The sequence below is a fragment of the Corvus kubaryi genome, unplaced genomic scaffold (assembly GCF_017639235.1).
Source record: "Corvus kubaryi isolate FWS band 111438036 unplaced genomic scaffold, C.kubaryi_AGA036_p1.0 split3-73, whole genome shotgun sequence".
NCBI lineage: Eukaryota > Metazoa > Chordata > Aves > Passeriformes > Corvidae > Corvus > Corvus kubaryi.
In genome coordinates, this window is record NW_024582091.1 from 43,698,843 (window position 1) to 43,723,316 (window position 24,474).

At 39.8% G+C, this 24,474-nt stretch overlaps 1 protein-coding gene across 8 annotated transcripts in view; it reads right to left on the reverse strand.

The window, feature by feature from the left end:
* The window catches only part of ARFGEF3 (ARFGEF family member 3), a 92,078-nt gene that overhangs the window by 61,503 nt on the left and 6,101 nt on the right, over positions 1–24,474 (reverse strand). For all 8 annotated transcript variants that reach the window (XM_042017479.1, XM_042017485.1, XM_042017484.1 and 5 more), the window contains exons 3-4: positions 14,332–14,413; positions 11,156–11,287 (exon numbers count right to left, since the gene is read on the reverse strand). In XM_042017479.1, the coding sequence (XP_041873413.1) occupies positions 11,156–11,287; positions 14,332–14,413 (214 nt within the window). The remainder of the gene's footprint in view (positions 1–11,155; positions 11,288–14,331; positions 14,414–24,474) is intronic.

The window sequence follows — 24,474 nt, forward strand, 5'->3', positions numbered from 1 at the left end:
CTGAAAACACTGAGTCTCCACACAGGATATCCCCATAGGCTGCTTAACTACTCATGACACTAACTCAAACAATCTGTATTTAAAAAAATAAAGAAAAGAAAGGTAGAGGCTTTCTTGGGCAATGACATTTTCTTTTTGCAACCACTGCTAGGGAAAGCAAAAACAAAACTACAAAGCAGTTCCTAATAACTAGAAAGCAATTCCAGTAAAAAACAAAATTGAAAATCAGCTTTTACTGATTGGCATGGACTCTAAACCACTTTTTTTTTTTTTTTTAAGAAGGAACTTACATAACTGTAGAGATAGTTTCAAAGTCACAAAAGTTACAGGATTTTTTAATTGGCTAGCATTATCTTGCAAATGCCTGATGAGATCACATTTCTATAAATGGTTTATTTGTAATTAAAGTATTTATTTTAATTACTGTTGAAGTTCTGTCATGGAACAACAAGTGTAATTCCTACTCCCTGGAGTCCCAGGATACAGTCCCAAATGTAGTATAAGAGCACACACCTGGGTAGTTTTCACAGTAAGTAGAAACAAACCAAAAAAAATCTGCTTCTGATGCCACAATGTAGGTCAATTAAAACAAAATGTATGGGATTTGAAGTGCAATGTAATTAAACTGACATCATGACATCTATCCATCCTGTGCCATGTGCTCTAGGATAACCCTGCTTGAGCAGGGAGATTGGACCAGATGACCACTGTGGTCCCTTTCAACCTTACCCATTCTGTGATTCTGTGTGATTCCATACTTTAAGAGAGAGAATTCCAGGCCAGGTTGGATGGGGCTTTGAACAACCTGGTCTGAGGAAGGTGTCCCTGTCCATGGTAGGGGCACTGGAAGTAGATGAACTTTAAGGTCCCTTTCAACCCAAACCATTCTATGACCTCTTGAAGAGGAAAAAAGAGGGAATGTTTTTAGATTGTAAGGCTGCCTAGCATTGCTGGCCAAGTTCTGCAAGAGCTTAGTACATGTCTGTAGTAGAAAGCAACTCTCACATTGAAAAACTTATGGTGGAGGCACCTCAAATAAACACAGTGTGTAAGAAAGCAAGCAGTACCCCCAAGAAAGAGAAAAAAGGTTCAAAATTTTACAATTTACAAACAAAACAATTTTGCAGCCACCTCTAACCCCTTTGTGGGATTTGTAAAAGAAGCCTTTCCTGACTTCCTTTATTTGCAGGCTTGTAAACCCGGACGCAATGTGCGCTCAGATGATTCTCAAATCCTGCCCCTTGGAGGAAAACACTGACAGAAGACAAGGAAGGACAGCCCTCTACCTCATTCAGTAGTTTGACATTTAAAGTCATCCAATATTTCTGCAAAATAGTTTGGACAGGAGGTGTCCTCCTATTTGTCAGAATAACTGGTAACCTGCTCATGTCGCACTCTTTGGCCTTGAAGGGAAACAAGGGCAAGAGAAACAAAAAGCACTAATGAAGTCATGTACACTGTACCATGGGTCACTGTACCAAACAGCAGATTTTAATTATGGAGAGAGAGGAGAGTGTGTCTGCTATGAATTAGTAAACCCATAAATGCTGCTCAGCATTATGAATGCACCAGGGCTTCAGACTTAAGGACTAGATCTGGTACAGGAGAACCTTACACATCATCAGTAATGACAGGCTGAGTGCTCTGAGAAGACAATGCCCATTTAGTTCACTGGATTAAAACAGAACTGCTGCTGAACACTATTTATGGTGGTATGAAACCAAGTGAAATGTCTGCTTATGCAGTACAGTTGTAGAAGGGAAAGAAATTATTCAAAGCTTAATAGATGCTTAACAGTTTTTCTCAACACTCTGACAGGGGCTTTTGTCTTTAGAATTTTAACAATCAAAGGCAGGGAAAAATAAAGAAAAAGGCTGAATAGCAATACTAGGATGACAATTTCCCCTTCAAAGGTTACATCCTATTTAGGTATACTGCATTACTTCACAAATTATAATACACAAATCTGAGTAAAATGAAAGTGAAAAAGCACAAATACCAAACTGAAAAATACCAACAAAAATTTAAAGAGTTCTCAAATAAAAATGAAGTTTCATGCATCAATTACCAAAATGATTCAACAGGATGTCAACACATGGATGTAAGTAGAACCAGAGCTGTCAAGCAAAAAAAGAACTGGTATCTCCCCTGGGTGGAAAATTTTGACATTTTTTCTTGACAACAAGAGAATTTTTTTGGCAGGGGAGAGGAAAGATAACTCCCTTGCTCTCAGATAATGCAAAACTATAACAGGGAAGTGTACTGTATGGCAATGTACTTTACAACAGCTGATTTAAAATTACTGTTTCAAATCTCTAGATTAATTGGCAAGAAGTTAGCCTGAAGGCAACCTAAGAAGTGGTATCCCACAGGCTGTCTGACCTGCCAGAGGATTTTGCACTATCCCAGACCATATCCTGACCTGCATCCAGAAAAGTGATATTAAAAAGCCAGATAAGCTGGTTTTGCGGTTGCATCACCAACCACTATGTTACATACAGTTTCTGTATCTTTTTCCTCTCTTACAAGAGATGTGAGGAGCTCCAGGGCAGATGACCCACAGAGATGGCTGGCAGTGTCAGAACAGCTTATTGGGACACAAGTTCTCTCCTCAGCTGCCCCCAGGACCAGATGGTGTTAACAGCTATGGTAGCAGTGGCCCTGATCATGGAATGCTCGTAAGCAGAGAAGGTCTACAGAGATGCACCCAGAGAAGGGTGCATCTGTGCACAGCTGTGCCACACCTGCAGTACGGGTACTATTGCATGCAAAAGCTATGGCAAGTGACCCTTTCATGCCACTGCTGTGTGGCCAGTTTGGCTGGCAGAACTTGGCACTGTCACCACCAGTAAGCACTCACGTCTGCCAGCAGGCAAAAGACTAAAAGGCAATATATGAAAGTTAAAGGGTTTCTATATTTGGGGTTGTGACGATACAATGTCTTTGCAATTCGTTTTCTTAATGGTTAAACAAACTCCAGGTTCTTGGTATGTGTCTAAGAATAAAAAAAGTCTGTAAGAACTTGTACTTCCACACTGGACAGGTGTGAAATTACACTTTCCAGAGCTAGGGACTTGCTACTTTTTGGCTGATGCCAACGGTTTTGATTATGCCACACCAAATGTGACAGTTCCAGTGTGACAGAATGAGCATGTTCTCCATCTGAAAACACCTTCATAGCATCACAGCTCTAAGACAGCTAAAATTTTTGCATTAGAATTTCTTCATGCAAGAAACTAAGCCTACTTTTCTATCCTGCAAATCCTTTAAGCTGACCAACCCCTCTGCTTAGATTTTTGAAATTACACGTCTGATCAAACCCACAGAGGTTATTCAGGGATAGCATTCAAGCACAGAAAGTTAGTGAGGAAAAGCCATGGATCCTGGAAAGAGGTTTGATTTTTGAGATACTGCATTCACTACTGACTGGTTTAGGCAGCTCTCATCCAGCATCCATCTGACCACATTCAGGCCATTACCATTGTCATTCTTTTGTATCCCTTAAGGAGAAAGCTCAGCTATTTAACTCCAGACTGGTTTTGGCTACAATGACCAAGCACCTAAGAACCAGGGGAGTTCTTTAATCACAGTACTAGGCATTTACCATAGTTCTAATTAACTCAGGAAAGGATGATCTTATCTTGAAGCACACAAGGTAGGTCACTCAATCCATTGGAATTAACCTGGTTACTTATAACTAAGCACATGAATAAAGTGACTTTTAAAAATAACCAAAAAGAAGTAAAATGAGACAAGCAAACCCAAGAGAGTCTGGATTTGTAGTTGGCCTACATTACAAAAAGTTATCTTATGAAAAGGCTAAGCACTAAGAACTCTATCTAGCATTTCTCAGCAGGACCGACCTTAGAAAAGAATATTATTTGCTTGATATTGTGCAAGTCTTTATAGAACCCCCTCTTTAACAGAGCAGATGCTAACACACCTCTGAATTATGGACTGAACAAAAATCAGTTACTGCTTATGACAGCTCGTACCAGGAACCACTATTACAAGAACTAATGCACATTCAGGCAAAACTTTACTTCTACAAATTTTCAGCATTTAAATTTTTTTTTCTTATTAATATAAATTTTTAACCAGTTCTGAATTGAAGCATGCAATTGAAGTTGAATCATTGCTATTATTTTTAGTTTATTCGAAGCATAGTCTGTCTCTGCTCAGAAGATGACTGGACTGCAATTTATATTGCAAGGGATATTGAAAAATGTTTGCAACAATGCAGTGCATAAAATATGCTGAGAGGGAAAAATGGTCACTTGTTCTCAAATTCTATATTAATTAAAATGCATAAACAGCAAGTATCACCAATTGAGTTGCTGTTTCCCATCCTGATAATGAAGTCTCTCCTCTCCATCACCATTGAGCAGTTATATTTTTACTGTTGCATCAATGAATTCTTCTTTTTAATGGGCACTTAAATCACTGTCTTTATTTCTATATGTAACTATTATATATGCTGTGCCTCAAAGAGGCAGGGAATAACACAGTTTACATATACCTTTAAATCCACGTTGTTTTAGTCCTCCATTTGATTTTACAGTTCAAGACAAAGCAGAACAGTTGAAAATTATATTCTATTAAGCATAACCACGTTGTATGTGGAAAAATAGACTTCATAAATATTAATCTTAAAACAATGAGAAGATGTGTATCTGTGAGAGTTTATGAGTGATTATCTCATTTATTAATATTCAAGAAAATGGTCTACAATACAGTCTTTCACTGAGACTGGGATTGTACAGTTGTGTTATGTCAACATTTTGGATCAAACACTTTGGAGCCACTTCTCAAACATGTAAGTTGTTCTCTGTCTTGGAGGGCCAAAGACCTGCTCAGCAGCAACAAAGTTCCTGATAAGTTTTCTGGAATAGTTAACCATAAGTTTTGTTTGGTTGGTCAAGCACAGTCCGGCTTCATTCAATATTTGCACCAGATCAGGACCACCTCCCTGAACCTGTAACAACATGATTGTACAGAACCTAAAAGAGGTCAACTATAATTGTTATAGAAACTGAGGCAAAAAAAAAATAAAATTGTTGCTGAACTTTCTCCTACTTCTTGTGGACTTTCAATAGTGACCTTCTCAAGTGACTAATTTGACACCGTAACTGGAACCCTATCAATTTATACAGAATATAAATATATATACAGAATATAAATTAATAAAAACTAAGAGATGACTCTTAGCACTCAAAGAATCACTTTGCAACTTTAAAGCATTATGGTAGCAATCTTGGAAAGAACAGTTGATAAGTTGCTAAAGACAGTCTGTCCAACCTAAAGACAGTCTGTCCTTACACAAACTTTTACCACAGAACTCTAAGTCAGATTTCAGTTCTGAATATATCCAGAATGAAAAGTGAAATCACAAAAAGAGCTGTCTACTAGTATTACTGGAGAGTTCCCAAATGCTGTATTAATGGATCAGTGAAAAGACAAAAAGAAAAGATTGCCTTGACACAGCAGATTTAGCAAGGGTTCATTAAACCTCGTTCACAGATTAAAAAGACTTCTGGCTGGCTCCTCACTGAAAGCCTACAGAAAAAAAATAATAAAAAATTTGCCCATCAGCAAGAAATACACCTAATCCACTAACAAATGCAAGTTGGAGTCACTGAGAATAAACTAATCTGTCCTAAATGAAACCAGTGCTTGCCATGGATAATAGGTAAATAATGGGAACTAGAAGAGTCTTCCCACTAAAGCCACTTTGGAAGATTATTTTTTGGTTTCAAAGCAATCCTCAAATCTATTCAAAAACCACCACAAGTAAAGTAGCTGCAACTCAACTGTGCGAAGTCTTCTCAGAGGTAATAAGAAACAAAGCTTGGGATCTTCACTGACAGAAACACAGTATATATCATATCACAGCATATCATAACACCATTAATTAGAACAGTGAAATAAAGAACAAGTATTTGAAAAAACATCAAATCCAAAAATTGAGTTTCTTTCATGAGAGGTCATTATTCTCTTTCTTGCTTGAAAATTTCTGTCCTGCAAGCTCTAAATTTTTCGGGACATGTTGGCACAGATTGAACTGATATGCACTGAATTATATGACAAGGCTGTCTCTGTGACTGACGAAAACAAAAGGATGCAGCAGAAAGGGAAATTTCACCTGATCAATCATACCTTTGTCCTAAGAGCAACTTTCTTACTTCAGTATACATTATATTACAGTGTATCTAGCTCATCTGGAGGACTTGTTTCTGTGTATCTGGTTTATCTGGAGAATTTGTTTCTGTGTGAGAACTCTTGTAATTTGCAATTCTTCATTAAACATTTTTTTATTGTTATCTGAGAATAATGTTATCACAGGTAGATAGAAGTATTGCATTATTAAGGAGGTGGTCAACTCATAAATGAAAGTGACTATAATATGTGTGAGAAAAAAAGAAAAAGAAAAAAAAAGGAAAAAAAAGAAAACAGGTGTCTCTGCTGTTTAGGATTCCTTCCACACTTTCCGCTTCCTTAATGTTTGGTTTCAGCTGCTTCGGTGGCACAGCTACACTCAAAGCCTAATTCTAGTTCTTTCAGAAGCCCTTCCTGGAGGGATAGCACTTCAGGGTCAGGGCTAGTGATGAAAAGTTACCAAAAACTCAAAAAGAGAAAGTAAAAATCACAGAACTGTTGAAGTTTGAAGGGACTGCAATCCAGAGGTTCAGCTATAGATTAGTTTCCTAGTTTCCTTTTCCACTGCTGATCTGATGATATTTGACAGTGCTTTTGTCAGTACTTTATGTGCTCCTCCAAGCAAAGGTTTAACTGCACAAAGCAGAAGTATTTCAGCTGTTTTAAAAACATCTGAAGCCAGAATTTACAAGCATCAAGACAAGGCGAAGAAAAAAACCAGGATCCCCTGACTCCACAACTGAACTCAAAAGTGTGTATTAATCGTCAACCCAGAACATGTCCCCTGTCTGTAGATACAGATACATACAGATAGGGGACTATCTGTAGCTTGTTTGTCTAGTGTTTAACATCAACAAAATGTCCCCACTCCTCAATGTGAGATATACCCTTGCATTTCACCATTGCTTTTCACCATTGCCCTCAATTATAACATGTCCCCATGTCACCACGTCACACAGAAAAATTTTTCCCACTTCTGAGCCAGCCCCACTGCATGACCACGTTCTTCCAAGGAAAGTGCTAAATTACTGTCCCTCTGATTTTTTCTATACATCTGCAACTGTAGAAATAGAGTAGTGAGTCACTTTGGTATCTCACTGATAAAATATTGAATTTGATTAGCAATCAATATATCTCTTCCTTCCTATATGAATATTCTAAAGAAAATATAAAAGTATAAATATTTAATTATTCCGTTTGAAACTGCAGTTGAATTATTGATGTATTACAAAATCATCAGCAAGGTACTGTAGGATTGTGTGGTTCTTCCCTTCTACTGTTACAGCCAGCTGAGCATAGTAAAAACACAAACTGGTAACACACATATTAGAAGGCTTTTCAGTCTTAGCAAAGTATGACAACAGCAAATGTGAATACTAAAGTGGCCTTGTGTCAGATACACTGTTCCCTCTAGTCACATTTTCTGAATTATCTGGTTTCTCAGTATCTTTTTATAAATTAAAGCACCTAAATAACTTCACTTTAGTCGCAAGCATGAAAATACTAATAAATCTCTGCCATAAACCACATCAGAGATACAGAGAATACACAGAGTGGGTAGTAATTGAGATATTGCAAGAAATATTTGGCTCAGCAGTTAAAAACCATGCAAGACTGAAAGCAAAATTTATATACCCCAGACAGCTTGCTTTGATATGTGGGAAATCAAATCCAGTTAGTACATCTGTGTTTGTTATTCCTGCCCATTCATGTCAAAGAGAAACCACAGCCTTTCCCCTCTCCTCACTGAAAAGACCACCGCCTTTTTTGGGCACAAATGTGTTGTTGGCATAAGAATTATCTAGTGCTTAGCAATCATAAGGGTGTCCTACGAGAAAAATAAACAAAGACTTCAGAGTATCACTTCTATTCTGGAAATTCAAGGGAGCAATTTCCCCACGTAATAACTCTACATGAAACACCGAAGAGAAAGATGCAATCGCCAACTGGTATTCAGAAGAAGCAGAGAGTCAAGCTAAGTTTATGCAAAGATAAGAGGTACCTCACCTAGCACAGAAGAGAGAGATAATGTGAGAGGGAAGGCTTTGAGTTCATTTGACAGTTGCATTTAGGCAGTATAAATCTTCTCTGGCTGCCCAGGATGCACTCCAGCACAGTCCCCCAGCCCTGGCCTTTAAGTCTGAATGCTGTCAGAGTGCTGGTTTTGTGATCCTCCAATATGGCAATCTGCAGAGCATTCCATGACACACTTAAAAATCAGGAGGATTTGGTACCTAGACATAAATTAGTCAATGCCCTTCCATTCTTACAACAGTGGCCCCAACTGTTTGTTTTTTTCAGTTCCAGAAGAGATCCAGCTAGGTCTCCTCTCCATTTATTTACAGTAACCATTACAACTACTCATTCCATTCCTGTCTAAGGATGGCCCTTTACAATAATATTTTACAGGCTCCAAAAGTGTGCAAAGCAAGGCAACTACCTGCCCTTACACCTCTTTCTTGTGTTCTTCTTTTCACTGCCAATTCCAATATGCAGTCATCTGAATGTAAAAAACTTTACAGAATGCTCTCCTCAGCTAATCAAATCCCTTCACACTTCCATCTGTAATACAGGTGGGTCACAAAAGTCCATTAACATAAATACTCAAAATATTTTTTTGGATAGTAGGTGGAGTGTGAATTTCTGGTATACTCTTACTGGGAACAACAGGAGATATTTTGGATAGGATTAAAAAAAGAAAAAACAAACACATTTAAGTGATTTAGGAGCTTACACGCCAGCAACTTACAGTGAATTCTGTATTCCTGCATGTCTACTTTCACACTGATTTTGCATGACTAAAAGCTTTTGTGTAATCTTTGGTGGTTGCATTCTTAATACCTGGGAGACTGGTGCAACTGTGCAGCGAGTCACAAAGAACCAGGCTGGCACCACAGCTGACACAGTTTCACACAAACCTGCTCACACTCAGGAGTGTTTAATATCTATCTGCACTAGATAAAGACATATTTTATCTCCTCCAGATGGAGTAACACAGTCTAATGTACAGTAATTTGCTGCTTTGAGGACACATTTTAGCAGATCCAGGAATACAAACACATTGCTGAGACCAGCTGCTAGAAACCTCCCTCCTTCCCCCCAGAGGATTTAGCTATTCATCAGGCCTGGGTTAGCTAACAACATTTTCAAGTGTTGCAATGGCATCTGTAACCTTCAGGTTACAATCTGAAGAGATGTCTACTTGATTTGATTGTCAGGCAAGGCTCAGATCTAATGTGTCTGAGTTTTAACTGTCCTGATTACAATATGTTTTGGCCCTCTGGTCTCTTGAAATGTTTAAATCAAAATATAATTTTGCTTTGTTCTCAGAACGTAAAGTTGGAAGTTATAGCCTGATTTTTACCATACACACATTTCACTCAGAAAATGATTTGCACATCAAAATTTCACTCAGTGAAATTAAGACTATGTTCTCCTTTCTCTTTTGCGCTTAAACTGGAACTGAACATGTTTCTCTACTTTAAAAAAAAAGCATACATATATACAAGGTTCTGGCTTGGGTTTTCTGTGGTTTGATGTTTTGAAATTATTGAGGGTTTTTTTTGCTTCTCACATGTCAATACAACTTGAAAAGATATTTACTCAGAACTGTAGCAAAATACAGTGTTCACATTCTTAGTGTGGGGGCTTCGCCTCGCAGATGTACATTAAGGCTTTCAAAGAAACTGTGCATGCAGATTCTGAATCTGTAACACTCAAGAATGTAAAAAAAGCAACTTGCAAAAAATTACTGCATTCCAAGAGGGACCTGTTGGTTCAGTACTGCAACTACTTAACTCTTCCCCTTTCCTACTGTAAAGACAAAGGCAAGGAGGAGGCATGCAGGGTTAGGAATGCAGATCAGAGTGTCATCAGTTAAGCCTGGGGCAGAAGCCTGCTCCCATAAAACAGGTAACAAATACTAAAAATACAAAATTTGTGTGTAACAAATACACACAAATACTACTCCCTTTTTTTGTTGCTAGGTTCACCCCTCTGCACATTCTGACACTGCATATTCTACCCAGGTGGTCACCTCCAGTGGCAAAGAGGACAGCTGGTACAGAGCAGTTTCAGAGTGGATAACATGGATTCATTAGACCAAAGACGTCACATGAAAGAAACAAAATAACTAATCTATGCACTTAGAAGAAAAGGATGGTCAAGGAGTAGATCCAAATATATCAATCGGTACCACGTATAATGAATGTGCAAAAAGGTTTGTTTCAGAATGGTTTTGACCAATGATCAGCTATAGGACAACAAGCCCTGCAGCACAAAGTTTACCCAAACATCTGAAAACTGTCCACCGCCATCTTGCTTTGTACAAATAACACAGGTATTGCCAAAACTGATATAAAAAGGTGACTTCTAAGTCATACAACAAACATGATCACAGGGCAAGGAATTTTGGTATCACCTCCCCTCCGAAACAGTACCTCCTGGCAGCTGAGCTTCCCAGCATGCACACAGGAGAATGCTAGAGTATTTCTAGAACTGGAAGTTCTGACAGAGTATACAAAACAATAATTTCCCTTATGCACTGGTCCAGGGCCATTTTGGTGCCTAAACAAGTCATGCCCCACCATTAGCATTTTACAAAGAGAAAATATGGCTAACAAACTAAAAAGCACCTATGCACACACAATACAAAATTACAAGTGTGCACAGCCCACCTCATGACCACTAAAGCTCAATAACAAACTTCCAAATCTACAAGTCATTTATCTGTGCCCTCCCATGGAGGAAATTCATTGTCCTGCTTAAGTTTGCCAAAACTGGAACCACCAGTATTCTGACTCCTAATGTAAACTGCCTCCTATTTAATCCAAGATAACACAAAATAGAAATGGAAACAAGTGACATCTGCCAGCAGGAAAAGGGAATCAAATACTGTTCTAAAATGAAGATTTTCAAGGGAACAGCTAATTTATTTGCTAACCCCAGCATTCAATCATGCAGCCTCTGTTGCAAGCACTGATGTGTGTGAAACACTAACCTTCATCACTTCAACTTGCAGGTCTTCATTGAGCGAAGGAGTCACTTTGACAGCATTCAGCATCTGATTAAGCAACTGTTTCTCATCGGAGTCTGTTTCCACGGATACAAACCTCTCATCAGACAGCAGCTTCTGCAGAGAGAAAATGGCAATGTACATGTTGAGACAAAAACTGCCTCCGCAAAGTACTGCAACTAAACCTATTAGCACTGGGTACTAGGGTGGTTAGGCTTTCTGGGTAAAAATTTCAAATGAATCCAGTAATATAAAATATAAGAAAAATAGCAAAACTGGGAGATCTGTGTCATGTCAGCTGCCATTCTGGTATCATCTTTCCCCATCCCACTTCTCCAGTGTCCAGAAGAAAGCATACATCAGTAACTGATACTTCAAATAATGTCCTCAGCAAAACCTCTCAGTATTTCAGAAGCTGGGAGAGACTGGAACCTTTGCAGCTCCCCAGAGCCTCAAAACAACAACAACAAATTAAAAAACCCCACTCAGGCTAGTATCCTGGGATTACACTAGTGCTATCAGATGCCCTGCCCAACAGGAGACAGTCACTATCAACCCAATTACTCCAATAGCATACAGAGCACAAGTGCTGTGGAGGTGGCACTTCTGATCACTGACAAGATGTGTTTTGCGTCATTCAGAAGTTCACTGTTAATGGATACAATCAAGTCCTCGGACAAAGAGTACAGGTAACAAGTGACTAACACAAACACACATAGAAACCAACCTGGGCTGAGGTGATACCAAAATTCCTTGCCCTGCCATTGGGTTGGTTGAACTGAATTCAATACAGACTGGCTGAACTTCAGACTGAATATTTTAGACTGATCAGATTTACTTTGCCCAGTACCTCAGAAACTATCTCCTGACATTGTCAATGGCATTATTTCCTTGGAGTTCTACCAGAAATGTCTCTTCCATTTAGTTTGTAACCACCTTCATGGGTGTCTCTGATTAGTGGCAGGCATCCTGCAATGGATGTACCCACACAAGTCTTTTCCCAGCTCCTATCTTCTCAGAAGATCCCACAACAGAGCAAAACTGCTTGTCTTAGATCCCAGGAACACAACCTTGCTCTGTCCTAGTAGAGACTTTGCACAGCCCACTTCCCCCTGTACATTTTTCGTCACTTTTGTATTGATGTTCCTCCTCAGCTTCAACTCTGTAGCACATTTCGCTGGTTCATTCCTACTTCTTATTTTCTATGCTTGTACTGGTTTTGGCTGGGATAGTGTTAATTTTCTTCACAGGAGCCCAAAGAGTGCTGTGTTTTGGACATGTGACCAAAACAGCACTGATAACACACCCATGTTTTGCTATTGCTGAGCAGAGCTTACACAGCATCAAGGCTGCCTGTTTCTCAGACCGGTTCCCCAGCAAGTAGGCTGAGGGTGCAGAAGAGTTTGGCAGGGACACAGCTGGGACAGCTGACCCCAACGTGACCAAAGGGATATCCCAAACCATATGACACTGCTCAGAAACAACAGCCAGGCAAAGAAGGAGGAAGTGGAGGGGACAGAGACTTTCAGAGTTAAGGCATTTGTCTTCCAACGTAACTGTTACACATGATGGAGCCCTGCTTTCCCGGAGATGGCTGAACACTTGCTGCTCCATGGAAAGTGGTGAATGAATTCCACATATTCTTCTACTTGCATATGCAGCTTTGCTTTTGCTATTAAACTTTGTCTTAGTCCACAATTTTTCTCACTTTTACCCTTTTTGACTCTCTCTCCCACACCTCTGAGAGGGAAGGAGTGAGTGGGTAAAGCTGAACTGCCAGCCAGGGTTTAACGCACAATGTTTTAAAGCATTTCCCACATACCAGAATATCAATTGTTTTAGCACTGTACAGCCTGATGAGATCTAACTCAATCTGAAATGAAAATAATGGGGTTTGCTATATAAAGAAGAATGTTTAGTTCAGTATGGGAGATATGGAGCTGTTGGAGAGAGTTCAGGGAAGGTCTACTAAGATGACAAAGGGACTGGTACATCTCTCTTATGAGGAAAGGCTGAGAGCTGTGACTGTTTAGACTGGAGAAGAGAAGGCTCAGGGAGGATCTCATCACCATACATAAGTATCTGAAAAGTGTTTGCAAAGAGAACAGACAGGAACTTTTCAGTGGTGCCCACTGACAGGACATGAAGCTATGGGCACAAACTGGAACACAGGTTTCCTCTGAACATTAGGAAAAAATTTACTATAAGGGTAATCAAGCACAGGTTGTCCAGGGAAGTTGTGCTGTCTCCACCCCTGGAGCACCTCTTTTCCAGTCTGAACAGTCCCAGCTCTCAGCCCTTCCTCATAAGACAGATGCTCCAATCCCTTTGTTATCTTAGCAGTCCTTCCCTTCTACAACCACACTATGCCCCAATACGGGGCACTCTCTAACCAAGTGTCTGACACCTCCTATGCTGGATTAAGTGAATTTGAATGATCCACTTACACCCTTATATTCCCAGAACAACTTCATTCTTGCCCTCCAAGGAAAAAAATTATTTTAGGAAAATGGATTTTATGCCCCAGCAGTTTGCCAGCCTTTTCCACAACTAGCATCCCCCTAGTCAAAGTATTTACTGACTCACACTCATTTGTCCAATCAAAAGAACAGTAAACTGCTTTAGTTTTTATACTGTCAAACCCAGGAGAGTCTTTTTGTTGCTTGTGCTGCACTGCTGTTTTCTTTTGTAATTTCATAGACTTTCAAATCAGATGTTGTTTCTACTGTTTTCAGTGTACAAAAAACCCAGGAAAGTGCCCACACATAAAGAACACAGCACGCAGATCCTTTATTCACCTCTCTATCTTCCAAGCACTGCTGTCCTCTCTTCTAATCAAAGAAAACAGCAAGTCTAAGCTTAGTTTCTAAGATGCTTAGCAGTGGCAAACTTTCTGGGAGTAGCACAGGGCCCACAAGGAAGAGTACATCTGCATTTCACTGTTGAAATCCAGGACCTCCCACCTATCTGCAAAACATTTTCAGCTTCTACAAAATCACCAGCCTTTACTTGTATCCTAACTTCTGAACACTGTTACAGAAACATGAACATTATTGTTAGGTTCACCCGAGGACAGACACTTTTTCTGTACTGTTTTTCAAAAGAAAAGCCTAGATTTTCTTGACACCCACCGCCTGCCAACACACACTCCAAAGCCATACCTGCATCCCTGCTAGAGCCTGTTGGGCCAGCTTCATGCTCTTCGATTCCAGAGCCAGTTGAAGAGGAAGGAGACACTTCTCCCTGGGGAAAATTAAAAAAAAAAAAAAAAAAAAAAAAAGTGAGAGGGAACAATGCAACTAAAATTGGTATTCAAGTAACATTCCAGAAGGGCTGTATCAGTTTCAGAAAGATCACGCTTGCATACAGTAGTCAAAGGTAATTTCACAATTCTGCGAAGCACTTTTACCCTCTAAAGAAAGATGGCATATTTCTTCACACATTGCTAAGAATGGCCTTTTAATTGAAATTTCACAAAATACTTCACAACTGTCAGCCCTCTGTGTGTATGCATGAACATGCAAAGCATAAAGAAGGGATTGATTCACAACTCACTAGTGGTCTTTCAACTCAGCATGTTGAGCATTACACTTCACTTACTTTCTGTTTAATATTCAAGTTTCCAGAAAAGTAGTTTCATAATCCACTTTCTATTAGTTGATTTTCAGTCTATGGCCTCCTCTACAGTACAGTGTGCAATGGCATGTTAGCTCCCTCCAACTAAAAACAGTGTAGACTAAAGCATATGAACACTGATTTTGGTTTACACCTGAATTAGCATGTGCTACAATTATAACTTAGCTGTACTCTGATTACATAATAACACAATTTTAATATTAATATAAATTATTAAATAGGATATTATTTTAGATACTTCTGATTCAGTGCTCAGATACCAAATTTATTTAATTAGGTGACCAAATCAAACAGTGCCCTAAGCTGCGACTTCTCTCTTTACTCCTTGCTCCACATCAGAGAAGGGCTGCAGCATCTGATGAACACCTAATAATAACAAGCCCTTTAAATCCTGCTAGTCAGCAGGAAACTCATTCCTGATCAGAGATACTCAGCCCATGTCCAACTGCAGCTCCCTGAAGGTTTGCACTTCATTAGGTTACATACCATAATAGGCACTTAGACGTTCATAGAGCCTATTTTTTGCATTTGTGTAGACATATTTGCTTATGGCAAACCATTTGTACCAGCCCTTAAGAGTCTCAGCACTCCAACTGTCTGCATTCCACCCCAAGGAGCCCTTTAGGAATCACATTAATTTCCTCCCCATGGAGACAAATGTGTGCAAGCTAAGAAGAAAACAACTACATGAGTCTCTTCTTACCCAGCTGGAAATCAATAATCCTTCCTTCACAGCTAGCTAAGGAGAAGCCCTAGACTAGAGCAATAGTGATCACTGACATTTCAGAGGCATTGTCAAAGCTATCCAAAGTCATCCACAGTCTGCTCATAACCTACCAGCCTCTCACTAAACTGGCAGTCTACAACCTGAACTTTCTTTTTATAAAAACATAAATGAAGATTACTGAACACTGGCTATTTACCTTTGGAGAACCTAGCTTGTAACTCATCCAGTGGATCCTGCTTGCAGAGGGCACTGATTTTTCACTCTGAAAATCAACTCTTTTGGGTTTGTTCAGTTATTATTCCTTTCTCTCCACCTTTCCCCTCAAAACCCACAAATCACAAGCTACCCCAAGGGGCAAAGATCTTCTATTTGCTCTTTGAAATGCAACCCCTTCATTTAATGATAAATTAAAGACTTGAGAGTCACAGTTAAGCAAGTTCACGTCACCCAGTTAAGCAATATAGCAAGCTTCTGTACTTGGCAAATATTCTTAAGAATCTGCAGGTCTTTTAATTTTTACCTTCTTCACAGGTTATGGGAACTTGTAAAAGGCCACTTGGCATAACACTACAGTAGTTTTTTAAAAGAAACATGAATTCTAAAGAACTTGAAGCAGACTACACGCATATCTTAAAATAGGTTTCTAACTAAAAGCTAACCATTTGATCCATTTAGGATATTCTGAGAAACAGGCAGGCACAAAGCCCAAATTTCTCAGAAGCTCCTTTCTTGAATGTTTCTGGAATCAATTTAGCTCGAAGGACTCTTGAAACCTGTGAGCGTAGCATCCAAAACTACAGAGCTTCTAGAAAATATTTCCTCATAAGAGTGGCATACAATCCAGATCTACAGAAGCTGCCAAAACATCTGCTCCATGGTTTAGACAGCAATCTTCTAGCCAGTACAGAGCTGGCTATCACCTACATATCCAACACCAGTTTTTCCTGGATCCAAGAACATATACAGCATGCAGGCAGAGTGCGAAAGCGAGGTGCCACAGCAATACATCTCTAATCCAGAAAGCACCTTTAGGTGCTAACTTTTACATTGTGATTTTGTTACATGCCCTCTGTTAAAGAAGTTTTCATCATCACCCTCTGGGGGAGAACTCACATATGAAATCAGCAGATCAACAGGTGCCAAAACAAGGTACCTGTGCATTAGCTGGTACTCAATCAGCCAGAAACAGACAGGGAAAAAGAAGGAAAAGAAATTACTACAGTGTATAGTACTAACTGAAGGATGCTAAAAACTGATGGTTGTTTAGACCTGCATCTCTTCTGGGCAGAACACCACATTTTTTTCAGACTTTCTACAGATTTTTGCAACAGCATATAAACATTTTGGGCATTATTAATACAGAACAAACTTATTCTCACATTAAAGTGGAGGAAGACTGGGAGGAGAGGGGAAAATGAAGAATGTCATAAGTCACTGCAGTGGATCCAGTTCAATTTCATGATAATGAAGACAGGTGGGAGCTCCTATGGCTTATGTGTAGCTACCCCGCACATCAGCATGTTGCCTGCCATCTGTCATCACATACTGCAATGAGCAGAGAACAACGAGAGCTTTGAGATATGTCCCAAAAAGAAGAGCAAAAAATGACAAACAGGAGGATGGAAATTAGAACAGATTCAATTAGCTGAACTTCCCATCCTTGCTAAAAATGTTTAACTGAAAATCTAATTAAGGTTGCTGCAGACTGTGCTCCCACTGTATTCTTGGAGAAAATTAATTGCCATTGTGTCATTTCCTGTTCTCATTACACACTCAGTCAATTAAACCTTTAGCATTTCCATGCTACAGCTATAAAACACCTGCAGAGATATCTTATAATGTTTGATTAGCTTGAGCACCTTCCACACTTCAGTTCAACCTGCCATTTAAATGCATCATCTGATAGCAGGAGAACACGAAGGACACGGCAGATAATCCTCAAGCAGAATGGGAGAGAATGATGCAAATTAACACAGTCAGTCCCTCCCAAGGTCTGAAGAACTGGGCTTGATAAGGCTGCACAAGAGGGAATGCAGACCAGAATTAGCTCAATGGATTTGAATGCAATGAAGTAAGAGAATGAAGTTTCCTCTTATACCTTGCAGTCCTTTTATAATTCCACCCTGTTTTGAGCGGTCCCCCACCACAGGATCCCACTGCTTACTGCACCATCTGCAGTTCTGTACTGTTAAGTGACAATTCATCCAGGTTTTGCAGGGCTACACATGTAAGGCATTTTACATAAGTGAAGTTCTCAGAATAAGCTGGTGCACAACAATATACTTCAAAACATGTTTAAGAACATTCTCCATTTACAGAATGTACAGAAAGTAGTTTCACACTCTAACTCTTAAGTATCCATACTGTTGCATGCCAGTGTGGACATACATACTACATACAGTTTGAGGCACAAATACCAACTTAACCCTGACTGAAATACATCAAGTATAACACAGAGGGAGAATGAAAGGAAGGGAACACCTTTGACTTGGATGAGGAGAAGCTGCCTGCCAGGGCAAGCAAAAAGCTCAGCAACAAAACCAAGTGTGTAATCCAGGACCAGCACCTCCCAGAGCACAGGCTGCCCCTTCTGAGCTACCCCACTCCGAGACTGTCAGCTTTGCCAACTGCAGAATGAGTCATGAGAATAAACACAGCCTTTATATTCAGCATGCTATGTTGCAATAACCTTTCCAGTTGTCTGAGCTTGCTGTGGCTCGTCAACCAACCTCTTTCCCTGCAGGTCTGGAATAAGGGATGCTATAAGAGGTCAGTCAAAACAGACTGCCAGAAAGGTCAGAGCAAGACAAATTACTATTGTAAGTAGAGAGATCATAAAAATCTTTCTATTCTCATTGTAATGACAAAAAAGCCTTTAGTGAGAAAAGAATAACGGCACATTAATTCACTCTCGTGATCAAAACTGTAATGAAATAATCTTAACTCCTTGTTGTTAATGCCTGGAACAGTCTCACAGCACACCTTCCCCTCCCTGACTTAGGGAAAAGGGCATAATAAATAAAGCATTCTTCCCTTCATGCAAATGGTGATAATAATATTATTTTTATCCCATTTCTGAAAATTAAAGATTAAAAATAAGACAGCTCTCTGCATTATCTTCTCTTGCTTTCACGGGGCCAGGGGTGGACAACTTGGTGTGCCGCGACCTTCCTAGAGAGAGTGTCCTGCAAGTAACAGCTCTTCAGGGGTGGTCGCAGGCCTCCCTGGGCAGTAGGTGACTTCAACAAGTGTAGCAACTTCTCTGCTACGAGTGATTCCAGCTCTTGTGATTCAGCTCTTTGTGAAATCACCCACGGCAAGCTCGGGGACAGAGAGACAGGAGGCTCGTTTGGCTATTCCAAAGAGGTAGCCTTTATTGTCCAGCAGTCCCTGTGAAGGGGAGGCCAGGGACAAAGGCTCCCTAGTCAGGGGCAGAAACAGGGGATTTTTATGGGAAAGGCAGGGGGTGGGCAGAAACCAGCTAGCCAACGGGGTACAGGCTATTACCATCCAGAAACAAGGCATGCTGGGGGTGGTTCACTTTGTCACCATGACCCAGAGGAAGGTTGCTTATCTCTGGGGTGAGTCTTTTTGCCCTCAGGCCTCTCTCCTCCAAGGGAGTGCAGAAGGCTCTTGTGCGAAGGGCTCACAGCCCTCCACAATCTTCCTGCTGAAAATTACATAGGAAAAGCAAAATTCAGAACCTCAAGGCCTTATCAGCATGCAGTTTGCTTTTCATAGAAAAATTCACAACCCAGTCTAAGAACAGATAAGAATTTCATTCACCACTGTTGCCATTTTCTGATACACTGTTTATTAGGCAGGATAACAGTCATAGCAAAAGTCTGACATTTTTTAGTCAGAGTAACCAACAGCTGAAAAGATCTTCTCCGTCTTGGCAGCTTAAAATGAACAGAGCAGCACAGTGTAATATTATTAGCACCACTTACTCAAGCAGAAGAGTTGGCCCATGATGAGAAAATAAACAGTAAAGACGAATTCTTAGAATTCTGCAAGTACCCACAGCTGCTACCCTTAAGTGCACCAAACAGAAGCAAACACTGTCCTCACACAAAAAGGGATGATTTAATTTACATAAAACAAATTCTAGTATTGTATATATGAACACATGTACGTATAAAAGTGGAAACGTAAATCTTTTTTCCTGTGCTAGTTTGGAGAACATTGATAAAAGATTCCACCAACAATTTCAGGGTTCATAATGGAAGTATTTAAAATCCAGACGAGGAACAGGAAATAAATGCATTCTTTTCCAAGTAACAGCTCTTCAAGAAGAAGGAAGATTTTGAGTCCTTGCTTGCATTCTAGAGAAATGATTCCTGCAGAAATAATGATCATCCCACTTAAAAAGAGAATTACAGTCAAGCTCAGAGAGAAGTTTGGACTCCACAGTATATAAATATAGGGCAAGTTCTCCCACCTCCACAATGCAAGAAGTCAAACCAGAGGATTACAACAGACCCCTCCAGCACTAAAATTTGTACCTCTATGCAAGTACAAGTTTGTCAATAGTATTAGAGACGTAGTAGAGCAATAGGATAAAAGACAAAATCTGAAGCATTCCAGTTAGAACCCTCCTTTTCAAGAAAAAAGAAAATAAGTTATCTTTATGCCACTGCCACTACAAGACGGTCATGCACCATTAAGCAACTTTGGCGCTACAGTGCTACACGAGAATGAACAAACACTCAGTGTTGCAGTTTACAGGTTCTGCAAAAAAATAAGTTAGGACACAGTTGCCATACCATGTAGATATAAATGCTGACTTGCATCAACAGGACCAGGATTTTACACCAGTTAGTCAGAAGCATAGAGACACCTGTGGGCATGTTTCCCATGTCACGAGATTTGCCTCATATATTTGCACATATCAGGTGAGCTTCCACCTTTGCTAATAACTAAAGAAATTGTAATTCCTGGCTGAAGGCATTTGCATTTTTCTTTCTTATCACTTGCATCTTATTTTTTAAAAAAATCTTATTCTTTTCCTTCCTACAGAGCACAAAACTCTTCGCTTTTATCCAGTTACAATGGAAAGGCTTCTTCTCCTCTGACTTAAGGTTAACACTCCTTTTCTTTCACTGTCCGATTTTCTCACCTCAGCTGCTGACATCAGCTGTCTCTCAGAGTTCCGTCCAATGCAGTATTTAATTTTTCCTTCCTCTTTTTTTCATGTATTCCCTCTTCCCTTCAATCCTTTTGCTTTTCAAACCAAGACACAAAGTCTTCATCCAACAGTTAAATAAGCCTGCCTTTGCAGGGAAATATGAGTTGCTTATCAGAGGATGCTTAATGACACAGGGAAGAGAAAATGAAGAATAATGCCTAAATGTAATTTCACACAGTTTCTTAGCTAGAACTTTAATAATTTTTTTTTTTCCAACCTGGAATCTTGAATGAGATTGCAATTTAAAACTGCTTGGTATTAAAGAAGTGACATAATGGTATTTCTAATCTTTTTTATTTATATCCTTTCCAAGATAAATGAATTTGCCACTGCAGAAGCAGCATAGCTTTACTCATGGGAAAGGCAAACGTGAACAATTTAATCTTTCAGCCAACCCAATGCAGCCAAGACCACAAAATTCATACAATCATAATTAAGTACCTCAACACAGTCACTCAGCTGGAGAGCACTTCTGAGGTCATTTGCCTCCTTGTATACTCGCTAATAACATCTTGATTTCGACAGAAACAGAAAGTTCCTAGATCAGAGCCTGACACTGTTGTCAAGACGAAAACAAAAGAGAACAAAAATACCCCATAAGCACAAGGCGTACCTTTACTTGAGAGGAAGAGAGAAAGCAAAAGATTCTACACAATATTAAAGTAAGGTGGACAAGGCCAAAATAATTATCAGATGCTTCCAGTCTCCAAAGCTCTAGTGTTAACCTCTCTCTGATATGTTATCATTGCTTTGCCTAGAACATCCACCCCCATAGATATTTGACCTTTGTGCACAAGGAATCATAGCCACTTACAAACTCTGCTCTTAAGGAACTTGATGACACATGTAAACCTCACCAGGTCTTAATTATAAAGCAATCTATATCCTTTAGGTGATTTTGTTGATTATCATTTGAATTGGAGTATGAAGATGAGGTGACAAGCTGGACTTGCTCAGCCTACAACTTTGAAAGCTTATCAAACTGTTCCACGAAGCCTCTCTTCCCTGTATTTGGTAAGCCTGGAAGGGAAGCTAAGGATTTGTCTAGTGAAAACACTTTTGTTTCAAAATTTAAGTACACTGAAAATAACAAATAAAATGTCTTATGAGAATTGAGCTTCCATCAGGAGAAGTTTTACAATGCTGGGAGAAAGTAGGGCTAAGGGAATGGAAAAAGAGACACAGAGGTACTATCGCATGGACATCCTGCGAATTGCCTTATTTTCTCCACTGCAGCTGTGAGTTACAGAAGGCAGATGAAGAAATGGGAGAATGAGGTATATTTCTGGTCATTACTAGTTACATTTTAAAGGTCAATGCTGTAATCTGCAATGCCATTCAACTTTCACAGCAGTTCAGTGCTAAATCTTGACAGACCTAATGGTTGCTAAAAATATCCCCATGTTTGCAGTGCATTACGTAATTTTATACTCACTGCACTTAAGCATATTCGATTTCTTAAGCAAACAAACATTCAAGGAAATGAAAGGCAGTGAAATTCCTGAAGCTTTGTTACTTTGCATGGAATGTAAACAAAGGAAATGTGAGAAAAGACTTTCATTATTCCCACTGACCCCTTCATTTTCAAAACAAAGAAAAGTCATGACTTGCACAGCATCACACAAAGACCAGAGCAGAGTAAAGCATGATTTAGCAGGAAAACAGTCCTCTCAGTTTCAGTGCCACCGCCCCCAACCGTATTTCATTCTCTAAGGCAATTATCAAAAGCCTCATGATGTTCTCCTTCTCTTCTGCAAGCACCGAAAATGATCAAATGTTTAAAACAAACACACACACTGCTATCCCATTAACATCCTTAGACCTTTAGGGCAATATTTCAGTTACATTTGCTGTTAGAAGTCAAACAGTTAAAACCATGGCTGCTCTCATCCTCAGCCCCAGCCAGCTGCTCCCCACTCCCACTCTACCAGCTGCCATGAAGGAAATCAACTTTAGCCCCGCCAAGACTAATTCACTGTGGGTTTTTGTCACAAAAGTAGAATGAATTTTTAGAAAAGTCTATAAAAGTAACAAAGACCCAAGGCAGTGGTGAATATTACCGGTCACTAATACGAAGAACAGCTGGAAGGGCAGAAAGTTAGTTTCAGGAAGAGCAAGCACTGCCCTTTAAAAAAACCACCACTAAAGCCAAACAAAAAAAAACCTCAAACACACGAGTAACAGAAACCGTGCACCTTTTCTCATAACAATGGCAAACCTTGCTCAATACATTCAAGAGTCATAACCCCAGCTAATAGGTTTTCAGGGACTCCTGAGGCCTTCCAACACTTTCAGAACCTTGTCTTGATACCAAGAATTCAGACACACTGCATGGAAACTGACCCTACATATCCCTTTCCTCTCCAACACTACCGTCTTTTGGGGTCCCAGAACAGACGCAAAGTTTTGCTGAGATAAAAATACCTGCCCATTAGACAAGAAATAGGGCCACTTACATATCCCAGATTAAACATGCAGACTGATCCAAATACTGTATTAGTGCCACATTGCCTTTCTAAACACTGATTTCTTTCCCCCACCTACTTCTCAACATTAGAACCAGGAGTGCAACATTTTAAATCAAGACCAGTGCATATACACCATCCGAAACACCAAATGGACTACATAAGTGCCCCCAAAAGCCTGGATCCAGGCTGTAAACTGCCAACGTGGGAGATGCAGGTCATTAATCCACACTGTCACTAGAATCTCTTCTTGGCCAGCTGCCTGCCAGGGAACTCATAATCCACCTGCTGAATGCCAGATAGTGACCATGTAATGGTGGAGCAGCATGAGTCACATCCAGCAGTCACATCCAGGAAGAAAGCACAGAAGCACCTAATGTCAGGTGGTTGTGGCAGCAAGACCAGAAAACAAATTGTTTTAAAAAAAGAGAGAGTAAAATAGAGAGAGAGAGATATGCGAGAGACAACCATTCCTCCCTCCCCACTCCTTACTTCTGTTCAGGGAATCTCCTATGTATGTATCAGCTTCCCTATCCACTCTCCCCCAGCAGAAAGAAACTAACAGAAAATATGAACAAAATTAAGAGATGGGAGAAGACAGAAACAATGAAATCACAAACGTTTCTTCACAATAGAGAAGGCAAAATGCATCCCAAGACTCAAGTGGATGAATTACCTGCAAAGGTAAGTGGATTGAAAGTCTCCATAGCACTGTCTGTTTGGTGATAATCACACCACAATTACTTCTTTTATTATTTGTTGAGCACATGTAAGGTAAAATGAGTGAGCATGTTGTTTTATTTAAGAGATTATAAACTGCATACTTCTCAAGAAGTATGTCAGATGCAAATCCAGAGATATCAAAAAAAAAAAAAAAAAGTAGAACTATCACTTTCATCCCCAAATGTCCATGACTATAGAAAAGGTTCACAAACTGCCCTCAAAAGCTAGCACCAACATGATTAGTACTGGGACACAAACAGGAAGAGACGAACTGGACATGAGCTGGTTAGTACACAGGACCCTGGCTCACCACTGATTTCTGACCTCCCAGCTGTAATCTCCAGAATTACTGATCATTTCTGAAAGGCCAATGCAAAATATAAGAGTGATTTTAGTGGGTTGACCCTGCCTGGATGCCAGGATCCCACCAAATCCATTCTGTCACTCCCCTCCACAACTGGACAGGGGAGAGAAAATATAATGAAGGGTTCATGGTTTGAGATATGGACAGAGAGAGATCACTCACCAGATACTGGTACAGGCAAAACTGACTCAAATTAGAGAT